This window comes from Oncorhynchus kisutch, linkage group LG8, assembly GCF_002021735.2.
Source record: "Oncorhynchus kisutch isolate 150728-3 linkage group LG8, Okis_V2, whole genome shotgun sequence".
Taxonomy (NCBI): Eukaryota; Metazoa; Chordata; class Actinopteri; order Salmoniformes; family Salmonidae; genus Oncorhynchus; species Oncorhynchus kisutch.
The window spans coordinates 15,199,367-15,217,570 of record NC_034181.2 but is presented as its reverse complement, the minus strand read 5'-3'; the positions used below and the strand labels follow the sequence as shown (position 1 = coordinate 15,217,570).

The 18,204-nt window shown below is 44.0% G+C and overlaps 1 protein-coding gene across 2 annotated transcripts in view; it reads right to left on the bottom strand.

Annotated features, from left to right (window-relative positions):
* Positions 1 to 18,204, bottom strand: part of LOC109896160 (growth hormone receptor) — an 85,487-nt gene that overhangs the window by 41,979 nt on the left and 25,304 nt on the right. For both annotated transcript variants that reach the window (XM_031829713.1, XM_031829714.1), the window contains one exon: positions 5,425 to 5,543. In XM_031829713.1, the coding sequence (XP_031685573.1) occupies positions 5,425 to 5,521 (97 nt within the window). In that variant the 5' untranslated portion in view covers positions 5,522 to 5,543. Of the gene's footprint in view, positions 1 to 5,424; positions 5,544 to 18,204 lie in introns of those variants that run through there.

Below are 18,204 nucleotides of genomic sequence, written 5' to 3'. Positions count from 1 at the left end.
TTTTCTCTCCTTAACTCTGCTGTATCGTTGGGCCCTTTTCTCTCCTTAACTCTGCTGTATCGTTGGGGCCATTTTCTCTACTTAACTTGGCTGTATCGTTGGGCCCTTTTCTCTCCTTAACTTGGATGTATCATTGGGCCCTGCCTCTCCTTAACTTGGATGTATCATTGGGCCCTGCCTCTCCTTAACTTGGATGTATCGTTGGGCCCTGCCTCTCCTTAACTTGGATGTATCATTGGGCCCTGCCTCTCCTTAACTTGGATGTATCGTTGGGCCCTGCCTCTCCTTAACTTGGCTGTATCGTTGGGCCCTGCCTCTCCTTAACTTGGCTGTATCGTTGGGCCCTGTCTCTACTTAACTTGGCTGTATCGTTGGACCCTGCCTCTCCTTAACTTGGATGTATCGTTGGGCCCTGCCTCTCCTTAACTTGGCTGTATCGTTGGGCTCTGCCTCTACTTAACTTGGCTGTATCGTTGGGCCCTTTTCTCTCCTTAACTCTGCTGTATCGTTGGGCCCTTTTCTCTCCTTAACTCTGCTGTATCGTTGGGCCCTATTCTCTCCTTAACTCTGCTGTATCGTTGGGCCCTATTCTCTCCTTAACTCTGCTGTATCGTTGGGCCCTTTTCTCTCCTTAACTCTGCTGTATCGTTGGGCCCTTTTCTCTCCTTAACTCTGCTGTATCGTTGGGCCCTTTTCTCTCCTTAACTCTGCTGTATCGTTGGGCCATTTTCTCTACTTAACTTGGCTGTATCGTTGGGCCCTTTTCTCTCCTTAACTTGGATGTATCATTGGGCCCTGCCTCTCCTTAACTTGGCCAAGCCCTGCTACAAACCATAAACACAACCCAGTACTGCTCTTTGTAGGGCTCAGACTGAGGGCTCTGAAATTGTAGTGCATGTGTGTGTGTGTGTGTGTGTGTGTGTGTGTGTGTGTGTGTGTGTGTGTGTGTGTGTGTGTGTGTGTGTGTGTGTGTGTGTGTGTGTGTGTGTGTGGGGCAAGGCGTACCAAACGCTGTGCAGTCACCGCTTGTTTCTGCCTGCATGGCTAAATAGCAAGAGCCTCAAAATCAGCACAACAGGATCAATAGGTACGCAGGGTCCAGACAGTCAGACGCACGCACATAGGCACACACTCACACACTAATCACCCTGGTCTGGCCCTAAACACAGGGAGCGTCTCCAAAAGCATATTTTCTACTTGTTATGCGGTCTGCCCACTGGTGAAAAAACATGTAGCTAAAGATTTCTAGGAAGGCCCAAAAAGAACTTGCATCTCAGAGGCACATCTGGTAAATATATGTAAAGGGTAGAAATACTAAAACAGGTTGGGGTAGAAACTATGGCGGAACTAGAGACACGCTGAGAGTTTCAGGGGCGTTTAGATAGAAGCGCGGTAGAGGAAATAGTGGAGTGAATAAGAGAGGAGAGAGAATGAGAGAGGCAGAGAGAGGCGGAGAAAGGAGGAAGATGTTTCACCGTTGTTGAGGAAGACTGGGCCAGTTCCAAATCACATACACATGGTTAGCAGATGTTAATGCGAGTGTAGCGAAATGCTTGTTCTTCTACTTCCGACAGTACAGTAATATCTAAAAGTAATCTAACAATTCCCTAACAACTAACCTAATACACCCAAATCTAAAGGGCTGAATGAGAATATGTGCATATAAATATATGGATGAGCGATGGCCGAGCGGCATAGGCAAGATGCAATAGATGGCATAAAATATAGTATATACATATGATATGAGTAATGTAAGATATGTAAACATTATTAAAGTGGCAAAGTGACTAGTGATCCATTTATTAAAGTGGCCAGTGATTTGTTCTCAATGCAGGCAGCAGGCTTTCTGAGTTAGTGATTGCTGTTTAGCAGTCTGATGGCCTTGAGGTAGAAGCTGTTTTTCAGTCTCTCAGTCCCAGCTTTGATGCACCTGTACTGACCTCGCCTTCTGGATGGTAGCGGTATGAACAGAAAGTTGCTCAGGTGGTTGCTGTCCTTGATGATCTTTTTGGCCTTCCTGTGATGTTGAGTGCTGTAGGTGTACTGGAGAGCAGGTAGTTTGTTCCCGGTGATGCGTTGTGCAGACCTCACCACCCTCTGGAGAGCGTTGTGGTTAAGGGTGGTACAGTTGCCGTATCAGGCTGTGATACAGCCCGACAGGATGGTCTTGACTGTGCATCTGTAAAAGTTTGTCAGGGTTTTGGGTGACAAGCCAAATTTCTTCAGCCTGCTGAGGTTGAAGAGGCGCTGTTGCACCTTCTTCTCCACATTGTCTGTGTGGGTGGACCATTTCAGTTTGTCTGTGAGGTGTACGCCGAGAAACTTAAAACTTTCCACCTTCTCCACTGCTGTCCCTTAGATGTGGATGGGGGGGGTGCTCCCTCTGCTGTTTCCTGAAGTCCACAATCATCTCCTTAGCACTGCCTTCATTGACCAACAATCAAAATGTGGATGGGGGTGCTCCCTCTGCTGTTTCCTGAAGTCCACAATCATCTCCTTAGCACTGCCTTCATTGACAACCAATCAAATGAACACGGAACTCTGTGGTTCCCGGAGACTGACTACATCCCAAATGACACCCTATTCCCCATAGGGCTCTGTTCAAAAGTAGTGCAGTTCAGAGGGAATAAGGTGGAATTTTGGACACATCATGATGGCCAGTCGTTATCTAAATAGTTATCAGAAGTTTATGTAAACTGGAAGCGATAAGTGTTTGCAGCAGTTTTTGGGAACAGCCTATTGCCAGGTGAACTAAAGACCCCCGGGGAAAGACAGACACTAGAATCAAACTATTTGTGTATAATTTTAGCTACCCACAATTCAGTAACACATATCACAAACACAAAACCAGAGAAAGCTCACTAATTAAAACTACTTTAGTAGGCATTATTATTATCATTGCTTTTTTATTTAGCCAACTTTTGAAATGATTAAAATGATATGTTCTACATGCTTTTGTCACCTGTATGAACCTTATTGACACCCACTCTGACCTTCTAGAAGTCCAGGAACAAAGTGAGGCTTAGTTTCAGAGAGGAGAGGCCACACCACCCAGATGTTAATGTGAGAGAGGGGTGAGGCCACACCACCCAGGTGTTAATGTGAGAGGAGCGAGGCCACACCACCCAGGTGTTAATGTGAGAGGAGCGAGGCCACACCACCCAGATATTAATGTGAGAGGAGAGAGGCCACACCACCCAGGTATTCAGGTGAGAGAAGGCAACACCACCCAGATTTTCATGTGACAGGAGAGAGGCCACACCACCCAGGTATTCATGTGAGAGACGAGCGAGATCACACCACCCAGGTATTCATGTGAGAGGAGAGGCCACACCACCCAGGTATTCATGTGAGAGAGGGGAGAGGCCACACCACCCAGGTATTCATGTGAGAGGGGAGAGGCCACACCACCCAGGTATTCATGTGAGAGGGGAGAGGCCACACCACCCAGGTATTCATGTGAGAGGGGAGAGGCCACACCACCCAGGTATTCATGTGAGAGAGGAGAGAGGCCACATCACCCAGGTATTCATGTGAGAGGGGAGAGGCCACACCACCCAGGTATTCATGTGAGAGGGGAGAGGCCACACCACCCAGGTATTCATGTGAGAGGGGAGAGGCCACACCACCCAGGTATTCATGTGAGAGAGGAGAGAGGCCACATCACTCAGGTATTCATGTGAGAGGGGAGAGGCCACACCACCCAGGTATTCATGTGAGAGGGGAGAGGCCACACCACCCAGGTATTCATGTGAGAGAGGGGAGAGGCCACACCACCCAGGTATTCATGTGAGAGGGGAGAGGCCACACCACCCAGGTATTCATGTGAGAGAGGGGAGAGGCCACACTACCCAGGTATTCATGTGAGAGGGGAGAGGCCACATCACCCAGGTATTCATGTGAGAGAGGAGCGAGGCCACATCACCCAGGTATTCATGTGAGAGGAGAGAGGCCACATCACCCAGGTATTCATGTGAGAGGGGAGAGGCCACATGACCCAGGTATTCATGTGAGAGGGGAGAGGCCACATCACCCAGGTATTCATGTGAGAGAGGAGCGAGGCCACACCACCCAGGTATTCATGTGAGAGAGGAGAGAGGCCACACCACCCCTCTCATGTGAGAGAGGGGAGAGAGATCCCTGTGTGATGACTCAGGGGAGAGTTCTCAACTCCTGCCAAAGACGTGTTCCAACATTAAATCTTCACCAGCAGGCCAACAGCGACCCATTACTTTTACAGTTTAATCCATAAGGGAGTGCTCCAGGTTTATGCCCTTATAATCTATGGACCACTGAGCTCTGGGTAGAGGAGGAGGCGAGGAAGAGAGGATGAGGAGAGGATTGAGGACTCCCCATGGAGAGTGCTGTTAGACAGGGTCACAGAGAGATACATTATGTACTGGAGTCCTCCAGACCAAATTAAAAAACATTCCAGAGTAGTGGAGACTCATGGTAAGTGACAAAACATTCTAGATCACTCCATACAGATTGACCAAACATCATGTGAGGGAACAGTTTCTACAATAGAGGTTGGCCCAGAGCTGTTCACTTTAACCCACTTACAATGGACAGAGTCCATTTGAGCAGCAGCCAGTGCATTGCAAGGACATCGCTCAACTCCGGGTCCAGCTATCTCTCTCTATAACGCCATGTTCTGAACTCAGAGACTCGGAGCATAGTTTCACAAATGATGTGGCAACAGAATATGGCCATGAATATGACATTCCTGAATTTTGGTCCCTTAGATTGCACCACTCAGGAGAGACACCATTTACATGGTTACTGGAGCAAAACGATTAGGGCTCCCTTCCCCATTTTTTTACTCATGATATCTATAGCTTATTACGTTTGACATATTATTTGTCCTTTGCAGTAGTGGTTAATAAACGTGCAGTATATAAAATACATGCTTTCCTTGGCTGTATGGAGGGAGCTGTGTTAGATCAACATGTAACCCATCCTGTCTGCCTGTCCCTGGACTTTGTCACAGCCCAGTTCAATCTATTTACCTTCACTATTGATCTGGTGCAGTCGGACTGGCTGAAAAAGGAAAGGCTGCCGTTTGCTCAACCAACAACCTTTTCCCATGTGTGCAAACACAGGACTCTGCAACTGTTGTCTGATATAAGATTTGATAAGTGTAAATGCCCTGGACTGTGCAATATTGGATCGAACAAGAAAGGGCATCGGTTCACATGCTAAAGATTTGATACTAAAAAGAGCAATAGATCCGATTTAGAAAAAAAGGAGTATGGTGTTATAAGATAGATGATTGTTGTCAGAGATAAATGTCAGTTACCGTAGGTGGAATCAGATACAGTAGGAGTGTCATACATTTCAACACATCACATTCTCTCTACAGTGCTGACAATCACATGACGAGACAAACGAGTATGTGAAAAGGTACGGGGTGTAGCAGTCTACCTGATGACGTCATAGAGCCAGGGTCCATCAGTGAGGCTGATCTCACAGCAGACAGCAAACCCAGGGGGAAGAGGAGGAGGAAGGATGGAGCAGCCATGACAGGGGGGAGCTTTCCTTTGCTGGAGAGAGAGAAACAGACAATTGTCAGCGATGTTACCCAATGACATCCCTGTGTGAAATACTTGGCTATCTTCTTTACCCTGCACTCTCTTCCTTTCCCTACCACCCCCCCCCCTCCCCTCCTCTCTCCACCCTTATCTGCCCTGCAAGCACAAACTGTGACTGACATTTATTTCCAGCTGGCCTATGTGAAACCTAACCCCGGACAGCACATAATTAACATCCAAGCAGCTACAGAGACGCTCCACACTACTGTGCACAAGGTACTGTATGTTGCCCAAAGTGTTTGTAGTGTGTGTGCGTGCGCGTCCATAATATAAGAGGCACAGTATAACTTGTGTGCATATGAAATAGTTCCCTCAAAGGCTTTATGCATTGATTGTATGGCTGTCAGCCAGGTCATTGAGTCATCAACAGAAATCTACAGAGGTGACAGTCTGGTGACTGACTGGAAAATTATGCTCCATTCTCTTACACTGCCAGCTTGGGATATTTCATTTTCTGCCTGCTATAGCGACAAGCAAAAATGTAAATGCAATACATTTTGTATTTCAAACGCACTCCAATGTATAATTAAGCTGACCTTCAATGGCCTATCCTTAGTGACTTAGCAAACATCCATTTCGATATGACTACAGTAGTTGCTGACTGTAACCTTTACAGTTCCAGGTGGTCCCGTGCGGTGCCATCCTCCTAAAACTAAAATAGCAGTTCTCATGAAGGCGGCGTGGCAGTGACACAGCAACACTGACAAACGGTTGTGGTTCACCAAGGGGAACAGATTCTACATGTGGCAAGTCCAGACCCTATATATAGGCCAACCTCTGTCTCTCTCCCTTTGTCTCCGTCTGTCTCCCCCTCTCCCCCCTCTCTTTCTGTTTCCCTCTCTCTCTCTCTCTCTCTTTCAAACATCTATTTAGAGCACTGCTTCCCAAATCTGCTTCCCAAATCTGACTGGATTGGGGTCAACTAGAAGAACCTTCTGGTAACCCCTAAGTGGATATAACAGGTGTTTCTTGCCACAACCTTGTCCGAAGCTACCACACAGAAGGGACTGACTGACTGGCTGGTCAAGAAGCCTTAGGGGAGACACTAGAGACTAATATTCCTACCGATACTAAAATCTCTATTTATCCAAGTGGGGTATTCATGACAGTATCTAATAACGACCTGGCTATGTTAGAAAAACGACCTGGCCATGTTAGAAAAAGGACCTGGCCATGTTAGAAAAACGACCTGGCCAAGATGTGTTTTATGACAAAGCCACCTATGACAACAATGCAGAGACCGGCAGAACAGGAAGGACTAGAAATTCAAACCTATTGGACTGAAATAGACACTGTTGTGAAGACCTGAAGTATCAGCTTCAAGGCAAAGTAGGTTGAGAATGGGTTACATATATGCTACATTTGGTTTTGAAATGTTTTTATGTATTGTATGGCATTTGTGACAAGAATCAAATGTTATCCTACATATGATCTGTCCATTGAGAAGCAAAGGAGCGCAAACATATATACACTGAGTGTACAAAACATTAGGAACAGTGTGGTCCTAATATTGAGTTGCACCCCCTTTTGCCCTCAGGACAGTCTCAATTCGTCAGGGCATGGAAGCTCACTCGTATCTGTAATATAAACAAACCACTTCCTGAGAGTCAAAGCCCATCTGTTGCGTGTGTGTTTACAGGCCAGGAGGCCAAGATATACAAGGCAGGGATTCAAAAGTAAGGAATCTGACAAGAGGGATACTTGTTTGGCCATAGAAAATGGTTCAGTCCAAAATCAATTACTTCTTTCCTTCCACTTAGTTGTGCTCCCTCTTTCTCACCATCTACTTTTATCACCCTCTATTCCTTCTTCTCGCCCCTCACACACCTCGGAAACGCACTCCTCGCAGTCTCTGAAAAAGTGTTCTACTGAAAAAGTTTGGCTACTAGCTAGCTACCTTCTGAGTTTGGATCCCGCGACAGGGTTGGCCACAGTTGCTGGGACCTCTGCCATCTGTCCAGGGATCCTGCCGATCAAGGGTCTGATGTGCTGCTTGGTGTAGCAGCTAGCCTAGCTACCACTGTTAGCTGCCTATCAAGCCAGCTGGGTTTTCTTGAGGGTTTGAAAGTAGCCCGCAACGCAGTTAGCTCTTGTGGCTGGGAATGCAGATTGTCCCGGTCTTATGACTGTCTAGATCCCTGTTGCTGTTTCAGGACTATCCTGAAGCTGTGCGCCAGAAGAGAAAATAACTTATCCCAGCCATGAAAACAGCCAGAGCGCGTGGGGACATTGCTTACATTTGCTATGACAGGCTCATTGTCCACCCTCCCTCTCAAAATCCTGGAAGAGATGAGACAGCCAAGCCTATGGGTTTATAGTTTCAACCCCCCCGCACACACATCAACAGTTTTTTTTGTTATTTTCCATATTATGTCTATCTCTGAGAAGTTACCCAGGAAAGGGATGAAAATAGCCCATTTTAATATATGTATTCTTACATGCTGACCACACCGCTCGCGTGCGAGAGTGTTGCAAAATAAATGTACACATACATGTTATTCAATCATTGCACCCACACTGCACACGCGCGTCTGCGAGCATCTGCGTGGCCAGGCGCTAATATAGTACTGGATTCTATTTGTGGCGCTCAACGCGCTGCAAGAACGGCCTCTCCCATATCCTCATTGTTTTTTAGGAGCATATACCCATGTGCCATCTCCTCATTGGTTTTTAGGAGCAGATACCCATGTGCCATCTCCTCGAAGAATAAATACACAACGCAGAGGACTAAAGGTCAAGAGGGAATTAACGATCAATAGAAAGTGTTTTTTCTGTAATAGGGAATTATGATCAATGGAAATAGTTGTTTTTAAGGATTAATGGTTCAGAGACATGGGAGGAATTTCAGTCCACAACTCATAGCTACATGTGGCAAGATCTCATTGGTCTGAAAAGTCTATACATTGAGCCTGACTATGGATACTTGTTATTTGGCCATTGGCCAATTTTATAGCCAGAAATTCTAATTGGTCAACCACAGGCTAGGGTTGGTGGTTACAAATTACTCTTTTGTTCTGTGGAGAATCATTGAGGACAGGGAGAATGAACATCTACCATCTACTTCTCAGCATAACAACTATGATTTGTTCTCTTTGAATAAACCTATTTTTCTCCCCCTGATTTGCTTTGGTGTCAGTGTTATTGAAGAATAACAACACCTGCTAACAGTTTTTAGGAGCATATACCCAGGTGGGTGATTGAAAGATGAACTGAGGTCCACACTCCAGTCGGTGGTGGTAATCCACCTAAAGTTAGTTGCCAACCGCCATATAAGGTCCAAAATAAGAAGAAACCTGAAGGAAGGAGGAGAGATGACTAGAAACAAATTCAGGTCCCCAGTCCAGAGCTTCCGGTGACGGTCCCAAGTCCAGCGCTTCCAACCTCCTACAACGGTCCACGGTCCGGAACCGTGGACCGCCGATGCCCAGTCCAGGCATGGTGTCCAGTCCCGCCCCAAGGCCGGAGCCTTCCTCTGCGCCAATGCCCAGTCCAGGCATGGTGTCCAGTCCCGCTCCAAGGCCGGAGCCTTCCTCTGCGCCGATGTTCAGTCCAGGCACGGCGTCCAGTCCTGCTCCATGGTTGGACCCGTTGTCTGGGCGGGGGCAAAGTCCCAGCTGACTCAGGTGGCATCAGACTGATAACACGCTCCTTAGGGCGAATGTCGTGCCTCAGACACCAACACAACTCTCTCATTTCTCTCTCCTCCAATTTCTCCATCTTCTCCCAGATTGGCTCTGGTTCACTTCTCGGCCCCGCCGACCACCCCGTGTGCTCCCCCCTAAAACAAAATCGGGGCTGTCTTTTGGCCTTTCTCTGTGGCTGCGAACACCGTCGTCGTCGCTGTCCTCCCTTCTCTCCTTGCGTCTGCTTCCAAGGAAGGCTTTCGTGTCCTCCCATTATTTCCTCCCAAGTCCAGGATATCTTCTCGTCCTTGATCTCCTCCCAAGCTCAGGATACCTTCTCCTACTGAGCACGCTGCTTGTTCCTGGTGTGGTGGGATCTTCTGTCACGGTCGTCTTAAGAACATTCGTACCAAAGCGCAGCGTGATATGGGTTCCACATATTATAATTCGTGAAACGCACAAAAAACAATAAAGAGCAAACAACACATGAAGCTATGGAGTGCTCACAGGCAACTAAACATAAACAAGATCTCACAAAACACAGTGGGGAAATGGCTGCCTAAATATGATCCCCAATCAGAGACAACGCTAAACAGCTGCATCTGATTGGGAACCATACCAGGCCAACATAGAAATAAACAACCTAGAATACCCACCCTAGTCACACCCAGACCAAACCAAAATAGAGAATAAAAAGGCTCTCTATGGTCAGGGCATGACACACACAGTATATATATACACAGATATATATATATATATACACACACATACATACACAGATGTATATATATATATATATATATATATATATATATATATATATATATATATATATATATATAAAGTCGGAAGTTTACATACACTTAGGTTGGAGTCATTAAAACTCGTTCTTCAACCACTCCACAAATTTCCCTTTTAACAAACTATAGTTTTGGCAAGTCGGTTAGGACATCTACTTTGTGCATGACACAAGTAATTTTTCCAACAATTGTTTACAGACAGTAGTACGCAAGTATAAACACCATGGGACCACATAGCCTTCATACCGCTCAGGAAGGAGACGCGTTCTGTCTCCTAGAGATGAACGTACTTTGGTGCGAAAAGTGCAAATAAATCCCAGAACAACACCAAAGGACCTTGTGGAGATGCTTGAGGAAACATGTACAAAAGTATCTATATCCACAGTAAAACAAGTTCAATATCGACATAACCTGAAAGGCCGTTCAGCAAGGAAGAAGCCACTGCTCCAAAACTGCCATAAACTGCACATGGGGACAAAGATCGTACTTTTTGGAGAAATGTCCTCTGGTCTGATGAAACAAAAACAGAATTGTTTGGCCATAATGACCATCGTTATGTTTGGAGAAAAAAGGGAGAGGCTTGCAAGCCGAAGAACACCATCCCAACCGTGAAGCACAGGGGTGGCAGAATCATGTTGTGGGGTTGCATTGCTGCAGGAGGGACTGGTGCACTTCACAAAATAGTTGGCATCATAAGGAGGGAAAATGATGTGGATAAATTGAAGCAACATCAAGACATCAGTCAGGAAGTTAAAGCTTGGTTGCAAATGGGTCTTCCAAATGGACAATGACCCCAAGCATTCTTCTAAAGTTGTGGCAAAATGGCTCAAGGACAACAAAGTCAAGGTATTGGAGTGGCCATCACAAAGCCCTGACCTCAATCCCATAGAAAATTTGTGGGCAGAACTGAAAAAGCGTGTCCGTGCAAGAAGGCCTACAAACCTGATTCAGTTACACCAGCTCTGTCAGGAGTAAATGGGACAAAATTCACTCAACTTATTGTGGGAAGCTTGTGGAAGGCTAGCTGAAACGTATGAACCAAGTTAGACAATTTAAAGGCAATGCTACCAAATACTAATTGAGTGTATGTAAACTTCTGACCCACTGGGAATGTGATGAAAGAAATAAAAGCTGAAATAAATTATTCTCTCTACTATTATTCTGACATTTCATATTCTTAAAATAAAGCGGTGATCCTAACTGACCTAAAACAGAGAACTTTTACTTCAATGTCAGGAATTGTGAAAATTAAGTTAAAATGTATTTGGCTAAGGTGTATGTAAACTTCCGACTTCAGAGGTCGAGAGCTGTGTGTCCTCCGAAACACAACCCAACCAAGCCATACTGCTTCTTGACACAATGCCCGCTTAAACCGGAAGTCAGCCACACCAATGTGTCGGAGGAAACACTGTACACCTGGTGACCGTGTCAGCCAAACCGCCACAGAAGTCGCTAGAGCAAGATTGGAAAAGGACATCCCTGCTGGCCAAACCCTCCCCTTACCCAGACGACGCTGGGCCAATTGTGTTCCTCCCCATGGGTCTCCCGGGCGTGGCCGGCTGCAACAGAGCCTGGACATGAACCAGGATCACTAGTGGCACAGTTAGCACTGCAATGTGCCTTAGACCACTGCACTACTCGGAAGGCCTGATTCGGGGAACTAAATCAACCTATCAGGGAATTTACAAGAGGAAAAAGATCACCCACACGTATTGATCAAATTTGTACTCATATTGTAGAACTTTGTCCTAAAGCTGTATCCATACCCATTGAATGCAGTGATCAAAATAGTGGAGTTCCAAAAGCTGGGCCTAAAATAGTATATAAGAGATCATACAAAATATTTTTCTGTGACTCTTATTTGGATAATGTTAAAAATATTTATTGGTCTGAGGTGATAAATAAGGAGCATACAAATGCTGCACTTTATGAATGTACACATTTGCTTCTTCCAATTATTGATAAACATGCACGTGTTAAGAAACTGACTGTTTGAACTGTTACGGTTCCATGGATTGATGAGGAATTGAAAAGCTGTATGGATGAAAGAGATGGAGCTAAAGGACTGGCTAATAATTCTGGCTGAACATCTGACTGGCTGACTTACTGCAAATTGAGAAATTATGTGACTTAACTCAACAAAAAGGAAGAAGAAACTGTATTATGAAGCCAAGATCAATGATACAAAGAATGATGGAAGTACTTTAAATTCAATTATGGACAGAAAGACATATTCAACTCCATCTTTCATCAAATCAGATGGCTTATTCATCACAAAACCATGATGTTGCCAATTATTTTTATGAGTCATTCATTGGCACAGTGGACAAGCTTAGGCAGGAAAAGCCAACAACGAACAATCGTATTCATGCATAAAAAAAAACGAATAATGAAAGAACAGCATTGTAAGTTTGAATTTTAACTATGGGAGAGTTGAAGTTAATGTCATCAATTACTAGTGACAAACCTCCTGGCATTGACAAGTTAGATGGAAAGCTACTGAGGATGATAGCTGACTATGTCATATATTTAATCTGAGTCTAGATGAAGGTGTTTGTCCTCAGGCCTGGAGGGAAGCCAAAGTCATTCCGCTACCCAAGAGTGGTAAAGCAGCCTTTACTGGTTCTAACAGCAGACCTATCAGCTTGTTGCCATCTCTTAGCAAACTGTTGGGAAGGGCACTCAACATGTACTGCACTGACACAAATGACTGATGATTGGTTGAAAGAAAGTGATAATAAGAAGAATGTGGGAGCTGTACTGATAGATTTAGTGCAGCCTTTGGTATTATTGCCCGTGACCTGTTGTTGAGATAATGCACACTACCGTTCAAAAGTTTGGGGTCACTTAGAAATGTCCTTGTTTGCCATGAAAACATACATGAAATGAGTTGAAAAATGAATAGGAAATATAGTCAAGACGTTGACAAGGTTATAAATAATTATTTTTAATTGAAATAATAGTGTCCTTCAAATTTTGCTTTCGTCAAAGAATCCTCCATTTGCAGCCTTGCAGACCTTTGGCATTCTAATTGTCAATTTGTTGAGGTCATCTGAAGAGATTTCACCCCATGCTTCCTGAAGCACCTCCCACAAGTTGGATTGGCTTGATGGGCACTTCTTATGTACCATATTGTCAAGATGCTCCCACAACAGCTCAATAGGGTTGAGATCCGGTGACTGTGCTGGCCACTCCATTATAGACAGAATACAGGCTGACTGCTTCTTCCCTAAATAGTTATTGCATGGTTAGGAGATGTGATTTGGGTCATTTTCCTGTTGTTGGAGGGGGAAAAAATCTGCCGTTTCCAGCAACAAAAGTCATTTACAACATTAACAACGTCTACACTGTATTTCTGATCAATTTGATGTTATTTTAAAAATGGACAAAAACAATAGCTTTTCTTTCAAAAACAAGGACATTTCTAAGTGACCCCAAACTTTTGAAAGGCCTTTCAACCTCCATCTAATATAACTCAGAGGGTTTTGTTTAATGGAAGCCTCTCTAATGTCAAACTATTAGGGTGTGGTGTACCGCAGGGCAGCTCTCTAGACCCGCTACTCTTTTCTATTTTTACCAATGATCTGCCACTGGCATTAAACAAAGCCTGTGTGTCCATGTATGTTGATGATTCAATCATATAAACTCAGCAAAAAAAGAAACGTCCTCTCACAGTCAACTGCGTGTATTTTCAGCAAACTATGAACATAACAGGATTCAACAACAGACATAAACTGAACAACTTCCAAAGACATGTGACTAACAGAAATGGAACAATGTGTCCCTGAACAAAGGGGGGGGGGGTCAAAATCAAAAGTAACCATATCTGGTGTGGCCACCAGCTGTATTAAGTACTGCAGTGCATTTCCTCCTCATGGACTACACAGATTTGCCAGTTCATTCTGTGAGATGTTACCCCACTCTTCCACCAAGGCACCTGCAAGTAACCAGATATTTCTGGGGAGAATGGCCCTAGCCCTCATCCTCTGATCCAACAGGTCCCAGACGTGCTCAATGGGATTGAGATCCGGGCTCTTCACTGGTCATGGCAGAACACTGACATTCCTGTCTTGCAGGAAATCACACACAGAACGAGCATTATGGCTGGTGGCAATGTCAAGCTGGACCATCACCCCTGGTGAGACAAAAATGCGACTTGTCAGAGAAGAGCACTTTTTGCCAGTCCTGTCTGGTCCAGCGCCGGTGGGCTTGTGCCCATAGGTGACGTTGTTGCTGGTGATGTCTGGTGAGGACCTGCCTTACAACAGGCCTACAAGCCCTCAGTCCAGCCTATCTCCCTGTAGTGCTGTCTTAGGCGTCTCACAGTACGGACATTGCAATGTTTTGCCTTCTTGCAGCATGCCTAAGGCACGTTCACGAGGATGAGCAGGGACCCTGGGAATCTTTCTTTTGGTGTTTTTCAGAGTCAGTAGAAGTGCCTCTTTATTGTCCTAAGTTTTCATAACTGTGACCTTAATTGCCTACCGTCTGTAAGCTGTTAGTGTCTTAACGACAAATCCAAAGGTGCATGTTCATTAATTGTTTATGGTTCAATGAACAAGCATGGGAAACAGTGTTTTAACTAGACGTCACCCTATTATGATTTTTCAACGCCGATACCGATTATTGGAGGACCAAAAAAAGCCAATCGTCACATATTGTTATGGGAGCGAAGCAGGAGATGAGAAGCAGGTACGGGGAGTGAAGGTTTATTAGCTGATGGACATGAAACAGAACAGGAACAGCGTTTGGACAGGAACACATAACAAACACAATACGGAACAATGCGGACACAGGGAACACAACCAAGGAACAGACAGGGGGTAATCAACAAAGTGAAGGAGTCCAGTCGAGCGCCAGGGAGGAGGAGCAGGAGCAGACATGACACTGATACCGATTACTCGGACGATTTATATATATATACTGTATATATATTTGTAATTATGACAATTACAACAATACTGAATGAACACTTATATTAACTTAATATAATACATAAATTAAAATTAATTTAGTCTCAAATAAATAATAAAACATGTTCAATTTGGTTTAAATAATACAAAAACACAGTGTTGGTAAAGTAAAAGTGAAATATGAGCCATGTAAAAAAGCGAACGTTTAAGTTCCTCGCTGAGAACATGAGAACATATGAAAGCTGGTGGTTCCTTTTAACATGAGTCTTCAATATTCCCAGTTAAGAAGTTTTAGGTTGTAGTTATTATATGAATTATAGGACTATTTCTCTCTATACCATTTGTATTTCATATACCTGTGACTATTGGATGTTCTTATAGGCACTATAGTATTGCCAGCCAAACCTCGGGAGTTGATAGGCTTGAAGTCATGAACAGCACTGTGCTTCAAGCATTGCGAAGAGCTGCTGGCAAACACAGGAAAGTGCTGTTTGAATGAATGCTTACGAGCCTGCTGCTGCCTACCACCGCTCAGTCAGACTGCTCTATCAAATATCAAATCATAGACTTAATTATAATATAATAAACGCACAGAAATACGAGCCTAAGGTTATTAATATGGTCAAATCCGGAAACGATCATTTCGAAAACAAAACGTTTATTCTTTCAGTGAAATACGGAACCGTTCCGTATTTTATCGAACGGGTGGCATCCATAAGTCTAAATATTGCTGTTCCATTGCATAACCTTCAATGTTATGTCATAATTATGTAAAATTCTGGCAAATTAATTACAGTCTTTGTTAGGAAGAAATGGTCTTCACACAGTTCGCAATGACCCAGGTGGCCCAAACTGCTGCATATACCCTGACTCTACTTGCACAGAACGCAAGAGAAGTGACACAATTTCCCTAGTTAATATTGCCTGCTAACATGAATTTATTTTAACTAAATATGTAGGTTTAAAACAATATACTTGTGTATTGATTTTAAGAAAGGCATTGATGTTCATGGTTAGGTACATTGGTACAATGACAGTGCTTTATTCGCAAATGTGCTTGTTAAATCCTCACCCGTTTGGCGAAGTAGGTGTGATTCGAGGATAAATTAACAGGCACCACATCGATTATTTGCAACGCAGGACAAGCTAGTTAAACTAGTAATAACATCAACCATGTGTAGTTAACTAGTGATTATGTTAAGATAGATTGTTTTTTATAAGATATGTTTAATGCTAGCTAGTAACTTACCTTAACTCCTTGCTGCACTCGCATAACATGTAGTCAGCCTGCCATGCAGTCTCCTCGTGGAGTGCAATGTAATCGGCCATAATCGGCGTCCAAAAATGCAGATTACCGATTGTTATGAAAACTTGAAATCGGCCCTAATTAATCGGCCATGTCGAATTAATCGGTCAACCTCTATTTTAAACCCTTTACAATGAAGACCTGTGAAGTTATTTGGATATTTAGGAATTATCTTTAAAAGACAGGATCCTTTTTTTGCTGAGTTTACGTGTCAGCAACCAGAGCTAATGAAGTCACTGAAACCCTTAACAAGGAGTTGTAGTCAGTAACTGTTCCTGAACATCTCTAAAATGAAGTGCGCTGTATTTGGTACAAATCATTCCCTAAAGTCTAGACCTAAGCTGAATCTTGTAATGAATAGTGTGGCTGTTGAACAAGTTGAGGAGACTAAATGACTTGGTGTTTCCTTAGATTGTAAACTGTCATGGTCAAAACATATAGATTCAATGGTTGTAAAGATGGGGAGAGGTCTGTCCATAACAAAGAGATGCTCTGCTTTTTTGACACCACACTCCACAAAGCAAGTCCTACAGGCTCTAGTTTTGTCTCACCTTGATTATTGTACAGTCATGTGGCCAAGCACTGCAAAGAAACAAATACAGTTGAAGTCAGGAATTTTCCTTAGCCAAATACATTTAAACTCAGTTTTTCACAATTCCTGATATTTAATCCTACTAGAAATTCCCTGTCTTAGGTCAGTTAGGATCAACACTTATTTTAAGAATTTGAAATGTCAGAATGATAGTAGCTTTAGATAATTATTTCTTTCAGCTTTTATTTCTTTCATCACATTCCCAGTGGGTCAGAAGTTTACATACACTCAATTAGTATTTGGTAGCATTGCCTTGAATTTTTTTAAACTTGGGTCAAACGTTCCGGGTAGCCTTCCACAAGCTTCCCACAAGAAATTGGGTGAATTTTGGCCCATTACTCCTGACAGAGCTGGTGTAACTGAGTCAGGTTTGTAGGCCTCCTTGCTCGCACACACTTTTTCAGTTCTGCCCACAAAATGTCTATAGGATGGAGGTCAGGGCATTGCGACGGCAACTCTAATACCTTGACTTTGCTGTCCTTAAGCCATTTTGCCACAACTTTGGAAGTATGCTTGGGGTCATTGTCCATTTGGAAGACCCATTTGCGACCAAGCTTTAACTGATGTCTTAGATGTTGCTTTAATATAGCCACATAATTTTCATCACCAATGATGCCATCTATTTTGTGAAGTGCACCAGTCCCTCCTGCAGCAATGCACCCCCACAACATGATGCTGCCACTCCCGTGCTTCACGGTTGGGATGGTGTTCTTCGGCTTGCAAGCCTCCCTCTTTTTCCTCCAAACATAACGATGGTCATTATGGCCAAACAATTCTATTTTTGTTTCATCAGACCAGAGGACATTTCTCCAAAAAGTACGATCTTGTCCCCATGTGCAGTTGCAAACCGTATTCTGGCTTTTTTATGGCGGTTTTGGAGCAGTGGCTTCTTCCTTGCTGAGCGGCCTTTCAGGTTATGTCGATATAGGACTCGTTTTACTGTGGATATAGATACTTTTGAGATTTGTACTTTTCGCACCAAAGTACCTTCAACTCTAGGCGACAGAACGCGTCTCCTTCCTGAGTGCTATGACGGCTGCGTAGTCCCATGGTGTTAATACTTGCGTACTATTCTTTGTACAGATGAACATGGTACCTTCAGGCATTTGGAAACTGCTCTCAAGGATGAACCAGACTTGTGGAGGTCTACAATTGTTTTTCTGAGGTCTTGGCTGATTTCTTTTGATTTTCCCATGGTGTCAAGCAAAGAGGCACTGAGTTTGAAGGTAGGCCTTGAAATACATCCACAGATACACCTCCAATTGACTGAAATGATGTCATTTAGCCTATCAGAAGCTTCTAAAGCCATGACATCATTTTCTGGAATTTTCCAAGCTATTTTAAAGGCACAGTCAACTTAGTGTATGTAAACTTCTGAC